The sequence below is a fragment of the Lissotriton helveticus genome, chromosome 3_1 (assembly GCF_964261635.1).
Source record: "Lissotriton helveticus chromosome 3_1, aLisHel1.1, whole genome shotgun sequence".
Taxonomy (NCBI): domain Eukaryota; kingdom Metazoa; phylum Chordata; class Amphibia; order Caudata; family Salamandridae; genus Lissotriton; species Lissotriton helveticus.
This window is the reverse complement of record NC_136061.1, coordinates 17,244,286-17,271,863: the sequence shown is the minus strand read 5'-3', so window position 1 is coordinate 17,271,863 and position 27,578 is coordinate 17,244,286. Positions and strand designations below refer to the sequence as shown.

Here is a 27,578-nt window from a genome sequence, read left to right as displayed (position 1 = left end):
ATCCACTATATCCATGCACCCATATTGTTTGCCCAACCAGGCATGCATCTTCTCCGTCACCTTACAGTTCTACCCATCCTTCAACAACCCATGCATCGGATTTATATCAGCCACGTGCATGAACTTTCCAAAGTATCCTTCTATGGTAGTCTTATTACATCTTTCGTCCTTCCTCCCTCCACCCTAATTCACTTCTTTCCCTTTTTGTTCAACACATCCCTCAAGGTCATCGGATCTGACTTTTAGTCTTCTCCATAACCTTCACAGCTGAGTTGGAGTCTGATAGAAGAGGCCTTGTTAACTCAACTCACACTGGTAATGCTGCAAAGGGTGTCTTCTTCAACCATTGTATATTGTCCAGTACAATTTCAAATTCATACTTTCTTAATAAGTCTCATAGCACAGTGAAAGAAATGTTCCCCTTCCACCTAGTAGTGCAAATAAGATACAAATATAACTTACCACCGCCCACCGCTGAAGTTTCCTCCCCCACTGGTGCTACTGCAGGTGCCGTAGCCACTGTCCCCTCATGGATGGCATTAGTATCGCCGCTGGCCCCGTCGGCAGTGGCACTGGTCGTTAGTATTGATTGTGCACCTATAAAAGCAAGTTCACCTTTTGAGATGCCTGCACAACTTCCCCTATTTTACTAGCTGTAGTTCACCAGGAAGGCAGATTGAAAAAACAGTTACATACAGCATAAAGCGTTGTAAGTTTAACTAGTCCAAATTGCGTACTACTGTACAGCAGTCATTAGACAGAGTTTAGTTTTACTTTATTAGATGGTCCCTAGGGTCATCTAATCTCTACTCCTACTCTAGTCTTTGGAAAGTTAGCCTGAGCCATGTAACCGTTTTAGAATGATCCGGGTCTACTGTTTTGCCCATGTTGTTACCTCGCAGCTTGTTGCACAGTAAGAAAGACACCTTTGAGGCCACATGAGTGTTGCATACAACTAAAGAGATTGACTTACTTACTTACAGTATTGTTAATCCCTTTTGCTTACCCATCATGTTGCAGTTTTTGCCATGACTGCTAAAAACTGGCATAGTTGTATTCACTGTCTAACATGCAACATTTTTCTCATAGGCAGATGAGAAGATTGCCTTCTACGAACCATAGATTAGCATAGCTTTCGAAAGATGCATGTGTCACCAGTATACATTCAACGGTGGGTGAGGGGTCTCCCACAATTCCCACAGTTCTCTATCGTGCACTAGTTGTACAAAAATGTATAGTATTTAATCTTCTTTATTTTGCATGGTGGAGCTGGATGTTTTTCATGGAACAACTTATAAATTACAACAATACAAAGCTTGTTATTAAAAAAATAAAGTTTTTGAACTTGCACATAGACTCTGTGGTATATTTTGAGTGTCTGGGGTGTTGTGGACTTAAACGAGTGAGTGAGCGAAAGGGTGTTCTTCTGTTCTGGGTCGTGTAATAAAATCTTTGGGTATATCTAACTATCTTCGTGTGGGGGTCGGGAGTGGGACAAATGACTATGACTGAGACTCTTAGGTAGGTAGACTGTCGTTGAATTGTGGGTTCTTCTGACTGACTTCTGTGACTAGGGTGTAAGTAAGGTCCAACCTCCCTATCACCAACATCCTGTTTTCTTGTGCATAGTTCTGTATGTGCCTGGGCAGAGAATAACCACAACAGTAGTAGTAGTATAATAACCTAACAAAAATTAGTAGGCAAACATCTGGTTGCGCATTTTTGGGGTGGGAATTTGACAAAGACTAGAAATTACAGATGACAACGCAAAAGACAGGAGTGGACCCAGTGGCTACAGCTATTCTATCACAGCTTTATTCCCAAAAATACCTTAACTGAAGAGTGCCCAACGGGGCAAGCTTAGCTGAAGACAGTCTAATAGTAGTAGCACAGAGAGTCATCGGGCAGAGGCAGTTTGAAGGAATTGAAAGTCAGAGATGGCATTAGATACCCAAAATTTGGAATACAAATTGAAGACCAAAGAAGGTTTAGCTAACATTTAATTAGGAAGGAGGCTTGATAGGTTGGAAAAAATAAGGTGCGTTAAAAAGTTAGGGAAATATAATTGATAATAATATAAGCACTGTAGGACTTACTGGGGCCATCCGCAGGAGCCTCGGAAGAGGAGCGCTCCTCTGGTGGTTGTCCCGCCAATTCGGACCCCGTCTTCGTGCCCCTGGGTGGTGCTGATCATGTAAGAAATAATAAAGAAAGAGAAACATTGAGTGCTGTGAAACAAATACATCATTCAAAAATCCTCTCAAACATTTTAGGAAACAACAAATGCAATAAAATTGACTTTGAAGTCTAAGTGACTACTGGCTTGCAGTATTCACAGACCGTCTACTTATAGAACACTAATCAAATGTTCCATAAATATTCTGATTGTAGAATATACTAACGAAGCCAGTACCACCTGACCTACACCACCTATTCAAGAATCCAGACGGGCCAATTGTTCAGTAAGTCGGCATTTCCATTTTATGTTTGCCCGCAAACATACATAGATGATGAGATGGAGGACACATGCATAAATTTGTGCATACACGGAATTGTTGGTTGCTTGCGTCATATGAACTGCTACTGACTCACCTGACCATGCTATTGCTGCTAAGCCTACCACTCAGTAAACAAACTTCAAACCGGTTCTATAGAGGGGTGGGGTAAATTAGAACTAAGCATTCAGTGACAGAGGAGGCGTCATGCAGACCGTTAAAAAATATGAACTAATACTATCCATCCACCACTATTTCACTAAAGGACAAGCAAGGAAGGACTAGACAGTGTATGTGCATGTTGCATGTGTTAGCACGAGTATGTGAGTAAAAATAAGAGGTGAAATGGCATTTGGTGTGTCTCTTGTTATTCCTGGATTTTTGGTAAATTGAGGTCCATGACTGTTGGAATTTGAAACCCACGGAGACATAATTCACTGGATGGTCCCCCACTCCCCCTTCAGGAGGCAGTGTGCATGCTTCTCACTGAACTTCACAAGAATGCCATTCTCTTGAATATTTTCAAGTTCCTCTCTGCTGTAGTATGCGAGCAGCACAAGGTTCAGTTGAGTCTGTTAATTGTGCCATACTAGGGATGTGTAAACATACATAGTGCCTTTCTAAATGTATGCTCTTTCATATGTTATGTTTAAAGTCACATTGCTTGGCTCACTAAGGCCCTCATTCTCGTTCTCCAGTGAGTCATCACAGGGCTCTGCACCCCAACCCACTCTTTTTTTTTACTTAATAAGCGCGGCGCCATGTTCATGGACACCGCGTTATGTAATGCAATAGGTGTTGCTTTTGGTATTATAAATAGCCTGCATGACACACAAGGCTATACACACGGACTCACCCGCCTACCTCTCTCAAAAGCTGACAATTTCGGGCGGCTCTAGAACTACTAGAAGCACAAACAATCTTCTGCTGAAGCCTCAAAGATTTCGGAAGGTAAAAACCTATAAACGCTCCTTCTCAGGAATGGCGCCCAGGATCTGGAACTCACTCCCTCCTGAAACCAGGCTCATCTCCTCAAACCTTTTAAGAAAGAAGTAAAAGCGATCTTCATGGCGAAATACACATGAGCTATTATTCTGTACCTCCAGGACTCCGCGTTGTACTACCTTCCTGACCCCTTGGTCTATTTGTATTACTTGTATTATCGACTCACTTGACTGTATACGTTCCCTCTCTGTATATCCTATTTTATATTATTGACGTGCCTATCTGACTTTGCACCCTTTACCTACACCACCTCAAACATTACCTACTGTTATACTACTGATTCTCCTGCGTGACTATGCACCCTGTACTCTCCTACCTCAACTATGCCTACCTCTATGCTATTTACAAAAGTAGTTTAAGCACGCTTAAACAAGTATATGCTCCCTCTTTATGTATTTTCATATAATTGGCGTACCTGTTTGACTATGCACCGTGTACCTCTATGCTTTTAAGCACGCTTAAACAAGTATATGCTCCCTCTTTATGTACTTTCCTATTATTGGCGTTCCTGTTTGACTATGCACCGTGTACCTACACTACCTCAACTATGACCTACCTCTTATTTTGACCTACCTATGTAACTATGCATATCGTACCTAACTACCTCAACTATTACCTACTATTATGCTATCACCCCATGTCCTTGTAAAGGGCTCTGATATCTGCAAAGATCTTGTTCGCGCTATATAAAACTTTGAAATAAATAAATAAATAAATAAATGCCTTTTATTTTTTTTAAGACATTGCCATTTACAATGTGAATAACTCAAAATAATGTAATTTCAAGACCTATTGCATTGTAAATGCTTGTTATTATTTGCCAGTATTCTTTTGTTTATCATCATTTTACCATTGTGTTTATCATTTTACCATTTTATTTGTTCTTTTCTTTATTGTTCTTTTCTTGAAATTTCAATAAAAAAACGATTTGAAATAAAAAAAGTTAAAAGACCTCTAATGTAGAGGGAATCATCACTGACCACCGACAAATGTCCCTGTCAGAAGGGTTGTATGACTGTGGCCACCGTGATAAATAACTGACCAGTGGAGGGGAGTCCAAAGAGGTGCCCAATGTATCAACCAGGGACACTCTGTTTAGATCCCATTGAACAGACTAGAAAAAAAACATTCACATTTTTATAGGATTTATTTCCACAGCAGGTCATTTGCCATGCTCTACTGAATATAACCTGTCAACCTTCCCTTTGATGAAGATGATGTTCTGTTTTCTTGGTTCCTTTCATTTGCATTCCTTCACATTGCCCTGTTATCTCTTCCCAGGTCCTGATGAGGTCCAGTTGGTGAACGGCCCCTCTCTCTGTGCTGGAAGTGTGGAAGTCGGACACCACGAGATATGGGGGGCCGTGTGTGATGACGCCTGGGATCAGAAGGACGCGTCTGTGGTCTGCAGACAGCTTAGATGCGGAGCTGTACAAAGCTATCAGTATAATTCATCATTCGGGATCAGCCCTTTGCCAGTCTTGATGAGTGATGTCCAATGCCAAGGAGATGAGTCTGCCCTGTGGAAATGTGCACAGCGAGGCTGGGATGTTAATACCTGTCCAACAGGGAGGAATGCTGGAGTCACCTGTACAGGTGAGAGGTGGAACTTGGTGTAAAAACGAATGTCCTTGCATAATGATGACATAAATCTCTTTAGTCAAAATAAAAAAATGACCTTGGGTAGCAACCATTTCATGAAGTAGGGGTGGATGAAACATTAATGCACTCTGGAGCCAAGGGTGGACTTACAGACCCCCTTCCTGCCTGTGCTCTTGCTCCGGCTCCTTGTATATTCCCAACAGTTATGACTCTTTAGGGGGAAGGAGGGTTTCGCAAATCAATCCCTGCTCTGTATTGAGCCACCTAGAAGCAGACATTGTGGTCATCTACTTAGGCGTTTGTTTTTTATTTTAAGCACTTGTAAAGGATCCTATTACTTACTGATAATCTTCACTAGCCTGAGCTCTAGTCTTCTCATCTCTCTCCCCCCCTCTCTCCATCCCTCCCTCCACCCTTTCCTCCCTCTCTCCATCCCTCTCTCCACCCTTTCCCCCCTCTCTCCATCCCTCTCTCCACCCTTTCCTCCCTCTCTCTATCCCTCCCTCCACCCTTTTCCCCCTCTCTTTATCCCTCCCTCCACCCTTTCCTCCCTCTTTCTATCCCTCCCTCCACCCTTTCCCCCCTCTCTCCATCCCTCCCCCACCCTTCCCCCCTCTCTCTATCCCCCTCTCCACCCTTTCCTCCCTCTCTCCATCCCTCTCTCCACCCTTTCCTCCTTCTCTCCATCCCTCCCTCCACCCTTTCCTCCCTCTCTACATCCTTTCCTCCACCCTTTCCCCCTCTCTCTATCCCTCCCCCCACCCTTTCCCCCCTCTCTCCATCCCTCCCTCCACCCTTTCCTCCCTCTCTCCATCCCTCCCTCCACCCTTTCCCCCTCTCTCCATCCCTCCCTCTACCCTTTACCCTCTCTCTCCATCCCTCCCTCCACCCTTTGCCCCTCTCTATATCCCTCCCTCCACCCTTTGCCCCTCTCTATATCCCTCCCTCTACCCTTTCCCCCCTCCCTCCATCCATCCCTCCCTCCACCCTTTCCCCCTCTCTCTATCCCTCCCTCCACCCTTTCCCCCTCTCTCTATCCCTCCCTCCACCCTGTCCTCCCTCTCTCCATCCCTCCCTCCACCCTGTCCTCCTTCTCTCCATCCCTCCCTCCATCCTTTCCTCCCTCCTTCCATCCCTCTCTCCGCCCTTTACTTTCTCTCTCCATCCCTCCCTCCCTTCGTCCGTCCCTCATGAATGGAGGTTTTGATTTGGGTTTTCTCAGATCAGCAAGAGAATCTCAGTCTTTGCTGGATGAAGCTACATCTGTTCTGCTCATTTTCTGTATCTGCTACAAGACTATCAGAGGATCAAACGGTAGAAATAGAAGCGGTTGAACTCAAACTTAAAGTTAATATGTCTACTAGTATGTACAAAAAAGAGACTACATGAACTGTATAAATTCATGAATTTAGCGAATACCTGAAGGCGTCAAAAATAGAAAAACTAAACCAAGATATAAAAAGGTTTTAGCAAGAGGAACATATCAGTATTATAATTAACAAAGGAGGAAGTGGAGAGGTGGTGTCCTACACGAACACCGTGGGTGGATTTGACAACAGGATCCACCGTTGAAGTAATATTTAAATCCAGGGTGATGTGCATTTCCTACATCGTGTTTCTTAAATACCCCTCACACACCAAAAGGGCCCTTGGTGTCATGTTTCATCATAGGGGTCTTCGCACCCCTCTTCGGGACGCGGTGTACTGCTACCTGCGAATACGCGGGAGCACTGACCTTTTTCACTATGTGTGCTGAGGAAGTGAATGAGAGGAAGGGTCAGGAGTGAGTGGTAAGTGAATGTTAAGAAATACCTAGCTCCTGTGAAGTAGAAAACTTTAATGTTCCATGGTGCCAGTATTGTTTAAAAGGTGTGAGACGGAGGTGTGTTGTGTCACTGTACAAGACCTCCTGTGTGTGTCAACATGTTTAAAAGTGTGCTGCTTCTTCAGTTCCCTACCCTACTCACATATCATGTATGACAATGTCATCAATGGTTAGATACAAATTATACAGGTAGTGAGTGCTACATGTAGGAGAAACTATTGTCTCAATCTAAAATACGATACCATAAGCAGGTAGCAGCACGCCGCGTACCATAGAGGGGTGCGAAGACCCTTATGCTGAAGCATGACACTAAGGGCCCTTTTGGTGTGTGAGGGATATTTAAGAAACACAATGTGATTCCAACCAATGTAGGAAATGCACATCACCCTGGATTTGAGTGTATCAGTACACCAGTGATGAATACATTCTGGAAGGGGGCAGTAACATTAACAGTGATGAAGGCAGTGCCTCAGACTGGTCAGCTGGCCACTAAATATGAAGTTATTCAAGCACAAATTTGGGGACAAAAAAGAAACACCAGAGATTTCAGAAGAGGCAGGAGAGACCAACTGTGCTTCAACTATGGGCCACCCGTTGGAGCCCCATACTACATGCACCCACCACAAATGACTGATCCAAACTATGACATCTTGGGTCACAATCAGCTGCCCTACAGACCCCCATGCTTCCACAACAAGGACTTTCCATTTTATAGGAGAGACCGAGGACCACAGAGACCAAGACGCAAAACAGTTGGAAAAATCCAATGGAAGGAAGACCAGAACCCCTCAGAGAGTGACCACCCACAGTATGTTCACCTCTGAAAGAGTAATCTACTTGGTCCTGTGCCCTTGTGGACTCGGCTATGTGGGCATGACTTGTAGGAGGGTGAATCCCAGAACCTGCAAACATTGCAGTAACATACGATGAAAAAGAGAAACCACCAAATGAGACATGCGCACACACACACTGAGTTGAACTTGTTAGTACTGGAACAACTTGAGAACAACAGGAACTCAGAGAATATCCTGTTTAAAAGAGGACAAGGACTACAAACACAAAAGAAAGGCGTCAGCAAAGAGTTCTATTGTAGCGCATTCAGCTATCACGGCCAAATGGGCACACTGTCACCTGAGTTGCTCAGCATTATCATTCCAGACTCACACTAAAAACATTATGCTCATTTCACTCCCTTCTATTCATTTATATGTATTTGTATTTATATCCATTATCAGCCATGTGCACAGGGGTTTGTTGAGTCACTTAGTTATACCCCGGAATAGTTATACCATAATAGATACCATCTAATTCGCCATGGAATTTCTTGAATCACTTCTTCTCTGTTTTAGCTGTTGAATATTTTAACATTTTATGTTTTAATGTTTTGGATTTTTTCAATATTTTAGGTATCTGCAGGCTATAATAAACTGCACTCTTCCATTTTTTACATCATATCCATATTTCACGATCTGACATGGCATTACTGCAATGACCGAGCACATTAATAATCTCTTTATTACCGGGCCACATGTAAACCAGGAAATAGTTCCACTGTGGGCGACCATCCTGGAAAGTACGTGGTCTAGTTTCGACTGGCACTTACCTGAAGCTTGTCTGTTTTGGCATGAGGACACAAGGCTGCATTTAAACTCTTCCAGGCCTTGCAATCATTAATATGAAGGCTCCAAATGCGGATACTAGGTCGTGGGCCAAGTGGGGACATATGACAATATAAGTATACAAGTTTATTTACCATGGGCAGCTGGTGTAAGTGCTATTTTGACTGGCTGTGGTTTAACTATTATAATACTAATTTTACTTACAGTGACAACTACTGGGCACACAATCCCATGGAGATCCTAATGGGGCACCAGGAGTCATATGCAAATGAGTCTTGACCCTGCTCCTTGTGGGAACGGTCCAGCCCAAACTGCCAAGCAAGGACCTCACTGGACCTGAAACAAGCATCCTGGGACCAGTTTTAGAGCATCACCCTTCATCAGCCAGGATAGCTGGAATCCAGTGGTGTAGAGAGCACAGGACCCACGTCTGGGCATACCCTTCCCACTTAGAGTGACATATGCAAAGGAAACAATTGATGGATGGAATGCTGGACAATGCAAAAATTCACCCCAGTCAAAAGGATCTGGGTTAAATCCATCAATCTTTGGCTCACCAGTTTGGATCCAGCCATATGCAAATCAGTCTTGACCCTGTTCCTTGTGGGAACAGTTCAGCCCGGGCTTGACTGTTCCTATTGGGCACAGAGTTAAGACTGGTTGGCATATGGCTGGGTCCACACTGGAATGGCATGGTGAGCAAAACAAATTTGGATTTAGGCCCAGATCTCTGTACTGGGGAGAATGTATGACATTGTTCTGCATTCTGTCCATCAATTGTTCTTTTTGCATTTGTCACCCAGAGTGGGACGGGTTTGCCCAGACGTGGGTCCCATGCTTTTCATGTCACTGGAATCAAGCTATCCTGGCTGATGAAGGCTGAAAGCCCAGAACCGGTGCTAGGATGCTTGTTTCCCGTCCAGGGAGGACCTGTCCTGGCAGTTCGGGCTGGACTGTTCCCATTGGGCGCAGGGTCAAGACTGAATTGGATATGGCTGGGTCCAAACTGGAATGGCATGGTGAGCAAAAAGAAGATGGATTTAGGTCCAGATCTCTGTTCTGGGGTGAATGTTTGACATTGTTCTCTATTCTGCCCATCAATTGTTCTTTTTTCATTTGTCACCCCAAGTGGGACGGGTATGCCCAGACGTGGGTTCCGTGCTCTCCATGCCACGTGAGTCAAGATATCCTTGCTGATGAGTGCTAAAAGCCCAAAAACATTCCTAGTGTGCTTGTTTCCAGTCCAGGGAGGACCTGGCCTGGCAGTTCGGGCTGAACTGGTCGCATTGGATGCAGGGTCAAGACTGATTTGCATGTGGCTTGGTCCAAACTGGAATGGCATGGTGAACAAAAATACGATGGTTTTGGGCCCAGATCTCTATATTGTGGCGGATGTATGACATTGATCTGCATTCTATCCATCAATTGTTCTTTTTGCATTTGTTACCCCGAGTGGGATGGGTATGCCCAGACATGGGTCCCATGCTCTCCATGCCACTGGAGTCAAGCTATCCTGTCTGATAAAGTCTGAAAGCCCAAAACCGGTCCTAGGAGGCTTCTTTCCAGCCCAGGAAGGACCTGTCCTGGCCGTTCAGAATGGACTGTTCCCATTCGGCGCAGGGTCAAGACTGATTTGCATATGGCTGGGTCCAAACTGCAATGTGGAGTGGTGTGGCTCACTGGTTCGAGGCGGCAGACCTGGGAGCAGAGAACAGCCCGGGACCAGGGTTCAATTCCCGACGCGGCAGGGTTCTGGACCAGTGTCAACGGACTCGATAATTCTCGCCTCGGTGCCTACTCTAACTAGGGATCACACTCGGCAACTCTGGGCATTAGCTTGCCTCATCTCCACAACGGCCCCCCACATACGCCGGGGATGCCTGGTTTCACCTTGGAGATACCCAGTAGGGACCATCTCACAGGGAAAGCCAGGATGGGTTCCCCAGCGGTCTACAGCGCAGAGATACTCCTTCGGGAGTTGATTCTAGCGCTTTAGAAACCCACAATCAATCAATCAATCAATCAATGGCATGGCGAGCAACCAAATTATGGATTTAGGCCCAGATCTCATTACTGGGGTGAATGTATGACATTGTTCTGCATTCTATCCATCAATTGTTCTTTTTGCATTTCTCACCCCGAGTGGGACGGGCATGCCCAGACGTGGGTCCTTTGCTCTCCATGGCACTGGAGTCAAGCTATCCTGGTTGATGATGCTGAAAGTCGAAAGCGGTCCTAGGGTGCTTGTTTCATGTCAAGGGATGACCTGGTCTGGCAGTTCGGACAGGACTGTTCCCATTGGGCGCAGTGTCAAGACTGATTTGCATATGGCTGGGTCACAACTGGAATGACATGGTGAGCAAAAACAATGATTGATTTTGGCCCAGATTTCTCTACTGGGGTGAATGTATGACATTGATCTGCATTCTGTCCATCAATTATTCTTTTTGCATTTGTCACCCTGAGTGTGTTGGGTATGCCCTGATGTGTGTCTCGTGCTCTCCATGCCACTGTAGGCAACTATCCTGGCTGATGAAGGCTGAAAGCCCAGAACCGGTGCTAGGATGCTTGTTTCCAGTCCAGGGAGGACCTGTCCTGGCAGTTCGGGCTGGACTGTTCCCATTGGGCGCAGGGTCAAGACTGAATTGGATATGGCTGGGTCCAAACTGGAATGGCATGGTGAGCAAAAAGAAGATGGATTTAGGTCCAGATCTCTGTTCTGGGGTGAATGTTTGACATTGTTCTCTATTCTGCCCATCAATTGTTCTTTTTTCATTTGTCACCCCAAGTGGGACGGGTATGCCCAGACGTGGGTTCCGTGCTCTCCATGCCACGTGAGTCAAGATATCCTTGCTGATGAGTGCTAAAAGCCCAAAAACATTCCTAGTGTGCTTGTTTCCAGTCCAGGGAGGACCTGGCCTGGCAGTTCGGGCTGAACTGGTCGCATTGGATGCAGGGTCAAGACTGATTTGCATGTGGCTTGGTCCAAACTGGAATGGCATGGTGAACAAAAATACGATGGTTTTGGGCCCAGATCTCTATATTGTGGCGGATGTATGACATTGATCTGCATTCTATCCATCAATTGTTCTTTTTGCATTTGTTACCCCGAGTGGGATGGGTATGCCCAGACATGGGTCCCATGCTCTCCATGCCACTGGAGTCAAGCTATCCTGTCTGATAAAGTCTGAAAGCCCAAAACCGGTCCTAGGAGGCTTCTTTCCAGCCCAGGAAGGACCTGTCCTGGCCGTTCAGAATGGACTGTTCCCATTCGGCGCAGGGTCAAGACTGATTTGCATATGGCTGGGTCCAAACTGCAATGTGGAGTGGTGTGGCTCACTGGTTCGAGGCGGCAGACCTGGGAGCAGAGAACAGCCCGGGACCAGGGTTCAATTCCCGACGCGGCAGGGTTCTGGACCAGTGTCAACGGACTCGATAATTCTCGCCTCGGTGCCTACTCTAACTAGGGATCACACTCGGCAACTCTGGGCATTAGCTTGCCTCATCTCCACAACGGCCCCCCACATACGCCGGGGATGCCTGGTTTCACCTTGGAGATACCCAGTAGGGACCATCTCACAGGGAAAGCCAGGATGGGTTCCCCAGCGGTCTACAGCGCAGAGATACTCCTTCGGGAGTTGATTCTAGCGCTTTAGAAACCCACAATCAATCAATCAATCAATCAATGGCATGGCGAGCAACCAAATTATGGATTTAGGCCCAGATCTCATTACTGGGGTGAATGTATGACATTGTTCTGCATTCTATCCATCAATTGTTCTTTTTGCATTTCTCACCCCGAGTGGGACGGGCATGCCCAGACGTGGGTCCTTTGCTCTCCATGGCACTGGAGTCAAGCTATCCTGGTTGATGATGCTGAAAGTCGAAAGCGGTCCTAGGGTGCTTGTTTCATGTCAAGGGATGACCTGGTCTGGCAGTTCGGACAGGACTGTTCCCATTGGGCGCAGTGTCAAGACTGATTTGCATATGGCTGGGTCACAACTGGAATGACATGGTGAGCAAAAACAATGATTGATTTTGGCCCAGATTTCTCTACTGGGGTGAATGTATGACATTGATCTGCATTCTGTCCATCAATTATTCTTTTTGCATTTGTCACCCTGAGTGTGTTGGGTATGCCCTGATGTGTGTCTCGTGCTCTCCATGCCACTGTAGGCAACTATCCTGGCTGATGAAGGCTGAAAGCCCAGAACCGGTGCTAGGATGCTTGTTTCCAGTCCAGGGAGGACCTGTCCTGGCAGTTCGGGCTGGACTGTTCCCATTGGGCGCAGGGTCAAGACTGAATTGGATATGGCTGGGTCCAAACTGGAATGGCATGGTGAGCAAAAAGAAGATGGATTTAGGTCCAGATCTCTGTTCTGGGGTGAATGTTTGACATTGTTCTCTATTCTGCCCATCAATTGTTCTTTTTTCATTTGTCACCCCAAGTGGGACGGGTATGCCCAGACGTGGGTTCCGTGCTCTCCATGCCACGTGAGTCAAGATATCCTTGCTGATGAGTGCTAAAAGCCCAAAAACATTCCTAGTGTGCTTGTTTCCAGTCCAGGGAGGACCTGGCCTGGCAGTTCGGGCTGAACTGGTCGCATTGGATGCAGGGTCAAGACTGATTTGCATGTGGCTTGGTCCAAACTGGAATGGCATGGTGAACAAAAATACGATGGTTTTGGGCCCAGATCTCTATATTGTGGCGGATGTATGACATTGATCTGCATTCTATCCATCAATTGTTCTTTTTGCATTTGTTACCCCGAGTGGGATGGGTATGCCCAGACATGGGTCCCATGCTCTCCATGCCACTGGAGTCAAGCTATCCTGTCTGATAAAGTCTGAAAGCCCAAAACCGGTCCTAGGAGGCTTCTTTCCAGCCCAGGAAGGACCTGTCCTGGCCGTTCAGAATGGACTGTTCCCATTCGGCGCAGGGTCAAGACTGATTTGCATATGGCTGGGTCCAAACTGCAATGTGGAGTGGTGTGGCTCACTGGTTCGAGGCGGCAGACCTGGGAGCAGAGAACAGCCCGGGACCAGGGTTCAATTCCCGACGCGGCAGGGTTCTGGACCAGTGTCAACGGACTCGATAATTCTCGCCTCGGTGCCTACTCTAACTAGGGATCACACTCGGCAACTCTGGGCATTAGCTTGCCTCATCTCCACAACGGCCCCCCACATACGCCGGGGATGCCTGGTTTCACCTTGGAGATACCCAGTAGGGACCATCTCACAGGGAAAGCCAGGATGGGTTCCCCAGCGGTCTACAGCGCAGAGATACTCCTTCGGGAGTTGATTCTAGCGCTTTAGAAACCCACAATCAATCAATCAATCAATCAATGGCATGGCGAGCAACCAAATTATGGATTTAGGCCCAGATCTCATTACTGGGGTGAATGTATGACATTGTTCTGCATTCTATCCATCAATTGTTCTTTTTGCATTTCTCACCCGAGTGGGACGGGCATGCCCAGACGTGGGTCCTTTGCTCTCCATGGCACTGGAGTCAAGCTATCCTGGTTGATGATGCTGAAAGTCGAAAGCGGTCCTAGGGTGCTTGTTTCATGTCAAGGGATGACCTGGTCTGGCAGTTCGGACAGGACTGTTCCCATTGGGCGCAGTGTCAAGACTGATTTGCATATGGCTGGGTCACAACTGGAATGACATGGTGAGCAAAAAAATGATTGATTTTGGCCCAGATTTCTCTACTGGGGTGAATGTATGACATTGATCTGCATTCTGTCCATCAATTATTCTTTTTGCATTTGTCACCCTGAGTGTGTTGGGTATGCCCTGATGTGTGTCCCGTGCTCTCCATGCCACTGTAGGCAACTATCCTGGCTGATGACGTCTGAAAGCCCGAAACCAGTCCTAGGATGCTTGTTTCCAGTGTTCTATAGCATTTTAGGACCCTAGTGTAATTTTCCCAATGCATGCCCTTATATAGGCATAGAAATCATAACCATGTTCAGACATAGCCCATGCAGTCCAAATACGGCATGGCTACTTCTACTAGTTCCGAAAATCCACAACAATTTCTTGGAAAACTCGGCATCAGCAGTTAGGGACTTCCCCTTGCTTGAATATTGATTCAACCAAGAGCTATTGGAGTTTTCAAAGAACTGCGAGTCTTTGATGACGTTATTATGTCCAACCTTACGTCAAACTCGGCACCTTCAAAGTATAAATATGCCCACACTTGCCCTAGCAAACACACGGTGGTTTGGAGCAGTTTGACTATCTACTTGTGGGGATGTGGGAGGGAGGAGCAGATGGAAGGCGGGAGCGGGACGACGAAAGGGATTGCAGGTGGGTGGGGCCGCAGGGACGCAGCGGCGGGAAAAACGGTCGGGGGCCACGGGAGAACTGGGCACAGGAAGGAAAAGCAAGTTTAGGCAAGAAAACAAGTACAGGCACAGAGGAATAAAACCAAGTCTGGGCAAGAAAGCAAGTTAGGCACAGGGGAATAAAAACAAGTCTGGGCAAGAAAGCAAGTACAGGCACAGGGGAATAAAAACAAGTCTGGGGAAGAAAGCAAGTACATGCACAGGGAAATAAAAACAAGTCTTAGCAAGAAAGCAAGTACAGGCACAGGGGAATAAAAACAAGTCTGGGCAAGAAAGCAAGTACATGCACAGGGGAATAAAAACAAGCCTGGGCAAGAAAGCAAGTACAGGCACAGGGGAATAAAAACAAGTCTGGGCAAGAAAGCAAGTACAGGAACAGGGGAATAAAAACAAGTCTGGGCAAGAAAGCAAGTTAGGCACAGGGGAAAAAAATAAGATTAGGCAAAAACAATGCCGTGCAGCAGCGTGGGGCGCGACCTGCCTGCGAGCAGGGTCATAGGTCGCAAATATCCAGCAGCAGCCACAAAGAGTAATCCTTCCAGCTCCAGATCCAAATGAAAAGTAACCAGGACATGGACAAAGCACTGGGAGGAGCCTGCTGGACTGGAATAGGAAGTTGGAGACTCTGGGGCACTTCTTTCCTCCCATCGCCCAAAAAATGCACTCCTTGCACAAAAAAGTGCAGCCAAATGTCAATCTGAGGAGTTATTCTGATCCAAAAGATCATTTTCAGAAGGTTTATGCTGCCAGCGATAGATTTCTTGTGCAGAATTGCAATTTTTGCGATTTCGGGAAAGCGAGCTGTTCAAATCTCCCTAAGGATATCAGCTGCACGTCGCATCTACGTATTCGCTATTGTTTACTCTCGTAATATGTGATCGCGGGCCCTTATGACATATTCGTGTTCTGAAAGTCTCGCATTGCAAGATGGCGGGCCTCCATGACGTACTCGCGATCAAAGAATTTCGCGTGATCATGCCATGACGTACTCGCGATCGAAAAGTCTTGCGCGATCACGCAGCAAGATCGAAAATGGCACACGCAAAACAACTTGGCAAACTCAGAACCACGGTAAGTCAACGCCGCACGTGCGAAATTGTATTTTTGAAGCGCGACCAAGCAAAAAAAATCCGCCAACTCGCAAATTGCAAATTCTTTGACAATTTCGCGCGATTTGCGGACCGCGAAATTGCCAAAAATGTGCAAATTCCGCTAGCGGAATAGATTTTCAGCCCATACTTAGTTTCCTATCCAGGGAGGACCTGACCTGGCAGTTAAGGCAGGACTGTTCCCATTGGGCGCAGGGTCCAGACTAATATCCATATGGCTGGGTCAAAACTGGAATGGCATGGTGAGCAAAAAAACGATGGATTGAGGCCTAGATCTTTATACTGGGCTGAATGTATGACATTGTTCTGCATACTGACCATCAATCATATTTACCCATTGATTCTTCCATCGACCTTTAGATATACATATATAAAAATATTTATTTTTCAGAAAGACACACATTCACTGGATGATGCCATCAGTGATGTCATTTGAGATGTCATCAGTGATGTCATGAGTGATGTCACTGACTATGTCATGAGTGATGTAATATGTGACGTCATCAGCAGTGCATTGCGGTCACGCGAGTTATAGTTAGCTGACCTAACTATAACAGGTGAATTTCAATGGTTTTGTATGAGTCAAATGTCCAGCTAACTATAACATGTGTGAAACCTATGGTTTTTTCAGTAAATTTCTAAGGTTTATTAAATGCTAATTCCTAACTGTAATGTGGCTGAAACCTATGGTTTTTTGAATGAATTTGTAAGGTTTTTTAAATGCTAATTCCTAACTATAACGTGCGTAAAACCTATGTTTTTTTCAGTGAATTTCAAAGTTTTGGAAATGATAATTTTAAAATGTATTAATTATTATATTTCTTTCTCTTTATACTAATTTCCTACATTTTTATTACAAATATTTATATTTATTTTATTTTTTAAGTTATATTTCATATTTTTAATGTAAAATAATAGTAAAGTCAAAAATATTTTTTTTTATTAATGATTTTTCCCCCAATATATTAAAATTAAATTCTATATCATTCCTTTTTCATTGTTTTCTTTTGTTTAATCATACCGTACGCGTACGGTGATCGCACCATACTTTGTACGGCAAATCGTACTCTGCGCGTACCCATGCATACGTTACGAATGCACTTTGACGTTACGCGTCACATCCACGTTTCCGTGTGACGTCATGTACGGCACCCCGTACGCGTACGGCGCAAACGTTTCTAATTGTTCAAAAACATATATTTATGTATTTAATGTACATATTAAGGGAAGACATTTTCTGGGACAATCATGAAAATAGTTTTTTTAACTTTTAATAAGTGTATATTACTTTTAAAAACAAATTTGCAAATCGCGGAGGTTCCTAGCTCGTACTCGCAGCGCAAGAGCACCGTAAGCGCACGGTAAGCGTACGCAAAGCCATGTTACTTAAACGGAAGAGATTTGATTGGTTCATAGCACTTGCTATTCCAACTGTTGAAATACCCTCCTATTTTTATCATTCTACTTTGACTTTCTAAGAAGAAGCATCTCTTCTCTGAAGCCTGTCAAATTAGATAGAAGACAAACATGACAGCACGTATGGACTCGTCTTCCAGCCATTCTTCTGATGGAGAATTCATTTCAAAAGCACCTCGGAGGGAAAAAAAAGAGGCACTTACATGGAAGTTTTTTACTTTCCCTGAAGGGGAAAAAAGGTTAATGCTCCACTTGTGACCTGTAAAATTTGCCAAATATCACTTTCCAGGAGCAATCCTGCAAAGAAATACTCATTTGGCACTGCGAGTTTGGTTCCGCGCGTGAAGAACTTGCACCCCAACACTTTTGCGAGAGCTGCAACACAGAGGTTGCAAGAGGATCCAACTGCTGCTGTAGGAAGTACAACAACTGCACCACCACCACATGTGGAAAGCAGTCTACACCCACAGATCGAACCTGATTTTGGTGTACTTAAATTCCTTTGCATTTATTGTGATGAACTTTTATGTTACGGGGAAACAGTCTTTTGACCTGATAAAACGCAGGAAGCGGGAGCATCGCTGTCCTTGTCATTAGTTTTTTTTTCACATTCCATTTTGTCCCTGTTGGACACATTTTGGGTTCCAGTTAAATTTTTTTGTTTTTTTGAAAAACGAAACAACAAAAAAAACTTGTTTAAAAAATACAAAAAATACAAAGCTAAAAAGACAGAAAAACTGTTCTTGACAGAACTACCTCCACTGGTCAAAAAAAGAGCTTTATTTCTATGATAGTGTCAAAAACTTTGTCTGAATGAATGTGTAGTACATAGATGAATGAATGAATACCTTAGTAGTGTATGGTGACTGTGAAAGTGCAGAACTATAAAGAAGTGCTACAGCATAAATCTATAAGGTGTTTACCTATAGTATATTGTAGTACCGCCGAAGCACTTAAATGTAACATATGCACATAAATATGTTACAAGCCTATGCTTCAATTTGCACTGCTGGTGAAACTGCCTGGGTGAATTTGTATGGTTTGGGGCGGATTGACAACCCCCTTGTGCCTCTTTTACACAGCTGTTGCATCACTTTTGTAATGCAGCAGTGGTGCAAAAGAAGTGCCATGGTGTGTCGTATTTACAAAGTGACGCATATGAAAAGTGCATCACATTGTAAAGCCCTGCGCCAGAAGGAGACTTTCCTGCGCAGGGTGGGAGGGGGGTTCTGGCGCTTGAATGCCTCCTAAAGGTGACTGAGTGAAGTCTATAAGATCTCATTCAGTCACTTTTGAGCTTATACTGCGTCAAAACACTACACCTGCTTGAAGCAGGTGTAAGGATTGACACAGCATTGTGAGCATAGGGCCCGAAGAGCTTTGCTGGAGCTGCGTTGCGCTTGTAACACAAGTCAAGCAATGCACCGCCTTCACAACACAAATACATCACATATCTGTGTCGTTTTTGCCCCAGAGTGCACCACATTGTAAATACGGTGCGTCCATGGTGCTGATGTCACAGTGCACAATAACTGGCATATCTTTGGGAATGTACTACGTATTGTACATCTGCTGATTAGTGTTTTAATGTACTGAATGGATTACTACACACTGATCAATGAGTCACTACAAAACTATAACAGCAGTGACAGAGTGTTTAGTGGAACTGTAAGGATAGAGACCGGGGAATCGAACATATAAAATGCAAATTTGCAGGTGCATAGAAGAGTGCATGCATAGTCTATAGGGGTTTGAAGCAGTCCATGCCCTAAGGCCCACTTTGCACCATGAGTACTTGGGTACGAGCTGAATGATTACAATTCTGCAAGGAGAGTGTCTGCCTGAATGTATAGCAGCTTCACTTTTAGAACAATGTATAGATAAGCACATGCTGCTCTATGGTTCATTACAACACTGAAACAGTAGTGTGAGAGTGTTTGCTGAAACTGTAACAATACAGACTGGGGAACTGAAGGTATAAAAGGCAAGTTTGCCAGTGTATAGAACAGTGGATGCATAGTCTATAGGGATTTAAAGCAGTTTATGCCCTAACGCCTACTTTGGTGCATGAGTACTTGGGAACCAACTGAATGCTTAATCTAAGTAACCGGGGCCCACAGCTCTGCCACTAGCCAGATCAGACCCCCTCTGCTGCTGGGTGCTAGGGTTGCATCTTTATTAATGGTGCCCTGAACCGGTCCCTCCCTCCCTTCGTCTGTCCCTCATGAATGGAGGTTTTGTAGTGGGTTTTCTCAGATCAGAAAGAGAATCTCAGTCTTTGCTGGATGAAGCTACATCTGCTCTGCTCATTTTCTGTATCTGCTACAAGACTATCAGAGGATCAAATGGTAGAAATAGAAGCGGTTGAACTCAAACTTAAAGTTAATATGTCTACTAGTATGTACAAAAAAGAGACTACATGAACTGTATAAATTCATGAATTTAGCGAATACCTGAAGGCGTCAAAAATAGAAAAACTAAACCAAGATATAAAAAGGTTTTAGCAAGAGGAACATATCAATACTATAATTAACAAAGGAGGAAGTGGAGAGGTGGTGTCCTACACGAACACCGTGGGTGGATTTGACAACAGGATCCACCGTTGAAGTAATATTTAAATCCAGGGTGATGTGCATTTCCTACATCGTGTTTCTTAAATACCCCTCACACACCAAAAGGGCCCTTGGTGTCATGTTTCATCATAGGGGTCTTCGCACCCCTCTTCGGGACGCGGTGTACTGCTACCTGCGAATACGCGGGAGCACTGACCTTTTTCACTATGTGTGCTGAGGAAGTGAATGAGAGGAAGGGTCAGGAGTGAGCGGTAAGTGAATGTTAAGAAATACCTAGCTCCTGTGAAGTAGAAAACTTTAATGTTCCATGGTGCCAGTATTGTTTAAAAGGTGTGATACGGAGGTGTGTTGTGTCACTGTACAAGACCTCCTGTGTGTGTCAACATGTTTAAAAGTGTGCTGCTTCTTCAGTTCCCTACCCTACTCACATATCATGTATGACAATGTCATCAATGGTTAGATACAAATTATACAGGTAGTGAGTGCTACATGTAGGAGAAACTATTGTCTCAATCTAAAATACGATACCATAAGCAGGTAGCAGCACGCCGCGTACCATAGAGGGGTGCGAAGACCCTTATGCTGAAGCATGACACCAAGGGCCCTTTTGGTGTGTGAGGGGTATTTAAGAAACACAATGTGATTCCAACCAATGTAGGAAATGCACATCACCCTGGATTTGAGTGTATCAGTACACCAGTGATGAATACATTCTGGAAGGGGGCAGTAACATTAACAGTGATGAAGGCAGTGCCTCAGACTGGTCAGCTGGCCACTAAATATGAAGTTATTCAAGCACAAATTTGGGGACAAAAAAGAAACACCAGAGATTTCAGAAGAGGCAGGAGAGACCAACTGTGCTTCAACTATGGGCCACCAGTTGGAGCCCCATACTACATGCACCCACGACAAATGACTGATCCAAACTATGACATCTTGGGTCACAATCAGCTGCCCTACAGACCCCCATGCTTCCACAACAAGGACTTTCCATTTTATAGGAGAGACCGAGGACCACAGAGACCAAGACGCAAAACAGTTGGAAAAATCCAATGGAAGGAAGACCAGAACCCCTCAGAGAGTAACCACCCACAGTATGTTCACCTCTGAAAGATTAATCTACTTGGTCCTGTGCCCTTGTGGACTCGGCTATGTGGGCATGACTTGTAGGAGGGTGAATCCCAGAACCTGCAAACATTGCAGTAACATACGATGAAAATGAGAAACCACCAAATGAGACATGCGCACGCACACACTGAGTTGAACTTGTTAGTACTGGAACAACTTGAGAACAACAGGAACTCAGAGAATATCCTGTTTAAAAGAGGACAAGGACTACAAACACAAAAGAAAGGCGTCAGCAAAGAGTTCTATTGTAGCGCATTCAGCTATCACGGCCAAATGGGCACACTGTCACCTGAGTTGCTCAGCATTATCATTCCAGACTGACACTAAAAACATTATGCTCATTTCACTCACTTCTATTCATTTATATGTATTTGTATTTATATCCATTATCAGCCATGTGCACAGGGGTTTGTTGAGTCACTTAGTTATACCCCGGAATAGTTATACCATAATAGATACCATCTAATTCGCCATGGAATTTCTTGAATCACTTCTTGTCTGTTTTAGCTGTTGAATATTTTAACATTTTATGTTTTAATGTTTTGGATTTTTTCAATATTTTAGGTATCTGCAGGCTATATTAAACTGCACTCTTCCATTTTTTACATCATATCCATATTTCACGATCTGACATGGCATTACTGCAATGACCGAGCACATTAATAATCTCTTTATTACCGGGCCACATGTAAACCAGGAAATAGTTCCACTGTGGGCGACCATCCTGGAAAGTACGTGGTCTAGTTTCGACTGGCACTTACCTGAAGCTTGTCTGTTTTGGCATGAGGACACAAGGCTGCATTTAAACTCTTCCAGGCCTTGCAATCATTAATATGAAGGCTCCAAATGCGGATACTAGGTCATGGGCCAAGTGGGGACATATGACAATATAAGTATACAAGTTTATTTACCATGGGCAGCTGGTGTAAGTGCTATTTTGACTGGCTATGGTTTAACTATTATAATACTAATTTTACTTACAGTGACAACTACTGGGCACACAATCCCATGGAGATCCTAATGGGGCACCAGGAGTCATATGCAAATGAGTCTTGACCCTGCTCCTTGTGGGAACGGTCCAGCCCAAACTGCCAAGCAAGGACCTCACTGGACCTGAAACAAGCATCCTGGCACCAGTTTTAGAGCATCACCCTTCATCAGCCAGGATAGCTGGAATCCAGTGGTGTAGAGAGCACAGGACCCACGTCTGGGCATACCCTTCCCACTTAGAGTGACATATGCAAAGGAAACAATTGATGGATGGAATGCTGGACAATGCAAAAATTCACCCCAGTCAAAAGGATCTGGGTTAAATCCATCAATCTTTGGCTCACCAGTTTGGATCCAGCCATATGCAAATCAGTCTTGACCCTGTTCCTTGTGGGAACAGTTCAGCTCGGGCTTGACTGTTCCTATTGGGCACAGAGTTAAGACTGATTGGCATATGGCTGGGTCCACACTGGAATGGCATGGTGAGCAAAACAAATTTGGATTTAGGCCCAGATCTCTGTACTGGGGAGAATGTATGACATTGTTCTGCATTCTGTCCATCAATTGTTCTTTTTGCATTTGTCACCCCGAGTGGGACGGGTTTGCCCAGACGTGGGTCCCATGCTTTTCATGTCACTGGAATCAAGCTATCCTGGCTGATGAAGGCTGAAAGCCCAGAACCGGTGCTAGGATGCTTGTTTCCAGTCCAGGGAGGACCTGTCCTGGCAGTTCGGGCTGGACTGTTCCCATTGGGCGCAGGGTCAAGACTGAATTGGATATGGCTGGGTCCAAACTGGAATGGCATGGTGAGCAAAAAGAAGATGGATTTAGGTCCAGATCTCTGTTCTGGGGTGAATGTTTGACATTGTTCTCTATTCTGCCCATCAATTGTTCTTTTTTCATTTGTCACCCCAAGTGGGACGGGTATGCCCAGACGTGGGTTCCGTGCTCTCCATGCCACGTGAGTCAAGATATACTTGCTGATGAATGCTAAAAGCCCAAAAACATTCCTAGTGTGCTTGTTTCCAGTCCAGGGAGGACCTGGCCTGGCAGTTCGGGCTGAACTGGTCGCATTGGATGCAGGGTCAAGACTGATTTGCATGTGGCTTGGTCCAAACTGGAATGGCATGGTGAACAAAAATACGATGGTTTTGGGCCCAGATCTCTATATTGTGGCGGATGTATGACATTGATCTGCATTCTATCCATCAATTGTTCTTTTTGCATTTGTTACCCCGAGTGGGATGGGTATGCCCAGACATGGGTCCCATGCTCTCCATGCCACTGGAGTCAAGCTATCCTGTCTGATAAAGTCTGAAAGCCCAAAACCGGTCCTAGGAGGCTTCTTTCCAGTCCAGGAAGGACCTGTCCTGGCCGTTCGGAATGGACTGTTCCCATTCGGCGCAGGGTCAAGACTGATTTGCATATGGCTGGGTCCAAACTGCAATGTGGAGTGGTGTGGCTCACTGGTTCGAGGCGGCAGACCTGGGAGCAGAGAACAGCCCGGGACCAGGGTTCAATTCCCGACGCGGCAGGGTTCTGGACCAGTGTCAACGGACTCGATCATTCTTGCCTCGGTGCCTACTCTAACTAGGGATCACACTCGGCAACTCTGGGCATTAGCTTGCCTCATCTCCACAACGGCCCCCCACATACGCCGGGGATGCCTGGTTTCACCTTGGAGATACCCAGTAGGGACCATCTCACAGGGAAAGCCAGGATGGGTTCCCCAGCGGTCTACAGCGCAGAGATACTCCTTCGGGAGTTGATTCTAGCGCTTTAGAAACCCACAATCAATCAATCAATCAATCAATGGCATGGCGAGCAACCAAATTATGGATTTAGGCCCAGATCTCATTACTTGGGTGAATGTATGACATTGTTCTGCATTCTATCCATCAATTGTTCTTTTTGCATTTCTCACCCCGAGTGGGACGGGCATGCCCAGACGTGGGTCCTTTGCTCTCCATGGCACTGGAGTCAAGCTATCCTGGTTGATGATGCTGAAAGTCGAAAGCGGTCCTAGGGTGCTTGTTTCATGTCAAGGGATGACCTGGTCTGGCAGTTCGGACAGGACTGTTCCCATTGGGCGCAGTGTCAAGACTGATTTGCATATGGCTGGGTCACAACTGGAATGACATGGTGAGCAAAAAAATGATTGATTTTGGCCCAGATTTCTCTACTGGGGTGAATGTATGACATTGATCTGCATTCTGTCCATCAATTATTCTTTTTGCATTTGTCACCCTGAGTGTGTTGGGTGTGTTGGGTGTGTCCCGTGCTCTCCATGCCACTGTAGGCAACTATCCTGGCTGATGACGTCTGAAAGCCCGAAACCAGTTCTAGGATGCTTGTTTCCAGTGTTCTATAGCATTTTAGGACCCTAGTGTAATTTTCCCAATGCATGCCCTTATATAGGCATAGAAATCATAACCATGTTCAGACATAGCCCATGCAGTCCAAATACGGCATGGCTACTTCTACTAGTTCCGAAAATCCACAACAATTTCTTGGAAAACTCGGCATCAGCAGTTAGGGACTTCCCCTTGCTTGAATATTGATTCAACCAAGAGCTATTGGAGTTTTCAAAGAACTGCGAGTCTTTGATGACGTTATTATGTCCAACCTTACGTCAAACTCGGCACCTTCAAAGTATAAATATGCCCACACTTGCCCTAGCAAACACACGGTGGTTTGGAGCAGTTTGACTATCTACTTGTGGGGATGTGGGAGGGAGGAGCAGATGGAAGGCGGGAGCGGGACGACGAAAGGGATTGCAGGTGGGTGGGGCCGCAGGGACGCAGCGGCGGGAAAAACGGTCGGGGGCCACGGGAGAACTGGGCACAGGAAGGAAAAGCAAGTTTAGGCAAGAAAACAAGTACAGGCACAGAGGAATAAAACCAAGTCTGGGCAAGAAAGCAAGTTAGGCACAGGGGAATAAAAACAAGTCTGGGCAAGAAAGCAAGTACAGGCACAGGGGAATAAAAACAAGTCTGGGGAAGAAAGCAAGTACATGCACAGGGGAATAAAAACAAGTCTTAGCAAGAAAGCAAGTACAGGCACAGGGGAATAAAAACAAGTCTGGGCAAGAAAGCAAGTACATGCACAGGGGAATAAAAACAAGCCTGGGCAAGAAAGCAAGTACATGCACAGGGGAATAAAAACAAGTCTGGGCAAGAAAGCAAGTACAGGAACAGGGGAATAAAAACAAGTCTGGGCAAGAAAGCAAGTTAGGCACAGGGGAAAAAAATAAGATTAGGCAAAAACAATGCCGTGCAGCAGCGTGGGGCGCGACCTGCCTGCGAGCAGGGTCATAGGTCGCAAATATCCAGCAGCAGCCACAAAGAGTAATCCTTCCAGCTCCAGATCCAAATGAAAAGTAACCAGGACATGGACAAAGCACTGGGAGGAGCCTGCTGGACTGGAACAGGAAGTTGGAGACTCTGGGGCACTTCTTTCCTCCCATCGCCCAAAAAATGCACTCCTTGCACAAAAAAGTGCAGCCAAATGTCAATCTGAGGAGTTATTCTGATCCAAATGATCATTTTCAGAAGGTTTGTGCTGCCAGCGATAGATTTCTTGTGCAGAATTGCAATTTTTGCGATTTCGGGAAAGCGAGCTGTTCAAATCTCCCTAAGGATATCAGCTGCACGTCGCATCTACGTATTCGCTACTGTTTACTCTCGTAATATGTGATCGCGGGCCCTTATGACATATTCGTGTTCTGAAAGTCTCGCATTGCAAGATGGCGGGCCTCCATGACGTACTCGCGGTCAAAGAGTTTCGCGTGATCATGCCATGACGTACTCGCGATCGAAAAGTCTTGCGCAATCACGCAGCAAGATCGAAAATGGCACATGCAAAACAACTTGGCAAACTCAGAACCACGGTAAGTCAACGCCGCACGCGCGAAATTGTATTTTTGAAGCGCGACCAAGCAAAAAAAATCCGCCAACTCGCAAATTGCGAATTCTTTGACAATTTCGCGTGATTTGCGGACCGCGAAATTGCCAAAAATGTGCAAATTCCGCTAGCGGAATAGATTTTCAGCCCATACTTAGTTTCCTATCCAGGGAGGACCTGGCCTGGCAGTTAAGGCAGGACTGTTCCCATTGGGCGCAGGGTCCAGACTAATATCCATATGGCTGGGTCAAAACTGGAATGGCATGGTGAGCAAAAAAACGATGCATTTAAGCCCAGATCTCTGTACTGGGGTGAATGTGTGGTATTGTTCTGCATTCTGCCCATCAATTGTTCTTTGGCATTAGACGTGGGTCCTGTGCTCTCCATGCCAAGGGAGTCAACTATCCTGGCAGATGAGGACTGAAAGCCCGAAACCGGTACTAGGATGCTTGTTTCCAGTGCAGGGAGGACCTAGCCTGGCAGTTCGGGCTGGACTGTTCCCATTGGGCATAGAGTCAAGACTTATTTGCAAATGGCTGGGTCCAAACTGGAATGGCATGGTGAGCAAAAAAAAGATGGATTGAGGCCTAGATCTTTATACTGGGCTGAATGTATGACATTGTTCTGCATACTGACCATCAATCATATTTACCCATTGATTCTTCCATCGACCTTTAGATATACATATATAAAAATATTTATTTTTCAGAAAGACACACATTCACTGGATGATGCCATCAGTGATGTCATTTGAGATGTCATCAGTGATGTCATGAGTGATGTCACTGACTATGTCATGAGTGATGTAATATGTGACGTCATCAGCAGTGCATTGCGGTCACGCGAGTTATAGTTAGCTGACCTAACTATAACAGGTGAATTTCAATGGTTTTGTATGAGTCAAATGTCCAGCTAACTATAACATGTGTGAAACCTATGGTTTTTTCAGTAAATTTCTAAGGTTTATTAAATGCTAATTCCTAACTGTAATGTGGCTGAAACCTATGGTTTTTTGAATGAATTTGTAAGGTTTTTTAAATGCTAATTCCTAACTATAACGTGCGTAAAACCTATGTTTTTTTGCAGTGAATTTCAAAGTTTTGGAAATGATAATTTTAAAATGTATTAATTATTATATTTCTTTCTCTTTATACTAATTTCCTAAATTTTTATTACAAATATTTATATTTATTTTATTTTTTAAGTTATATTTCATATTTTTAATGTAAAATAAGAGTAAAGTCAAAAATATTTTTTTTTATTAATGATTTTTCCCCCAATATATTAAAATTAAATTCTATATCATTCCTTTTTCATTGTTTTCTTTTGTTTAATCATACCGTACCCGCACGGTGATCGCACCATACTTTGTACGGCAAATCGTACTCTGCGCGTACCCATGCATACGTTACGAATGCACTTTGACGTTACGCGTCACATCCATGTTTCCGTGTGACGTCATGTACGGCACCCCGTACGCGTACGGCGCAAACGTTTCTAATTGTTCAAAAACATATATTTATGTATTTAATGTACATATTAAGGGAAGACATTTTCTGG

The 27,578-nt window shown here is 44.9% G+C and overlaps 1 protein-coding gene across 1 annotated transcript in view; it reads left to right on the top strand.

Moving 5' to 3' along the window:
- Window positions 1-27,578, top strand: part of LOC144822592 (CD5 antigen-like) — a 510,246-nt gene that overhangs the window by 240,401 nt on the left and 242,267 nt on the right. Inside the window, exon 4 of the mRNA XM_078680312.1 lies at window positions 4,782-5,096. Within this exon, the coding sequence (XP_078536438.1) occupies window positions 4,782-5,096 (315 nt within the window). The remainder of the gene's footprint in view (window positions 1-4,781; window positions 5,097-27,578) is intronic.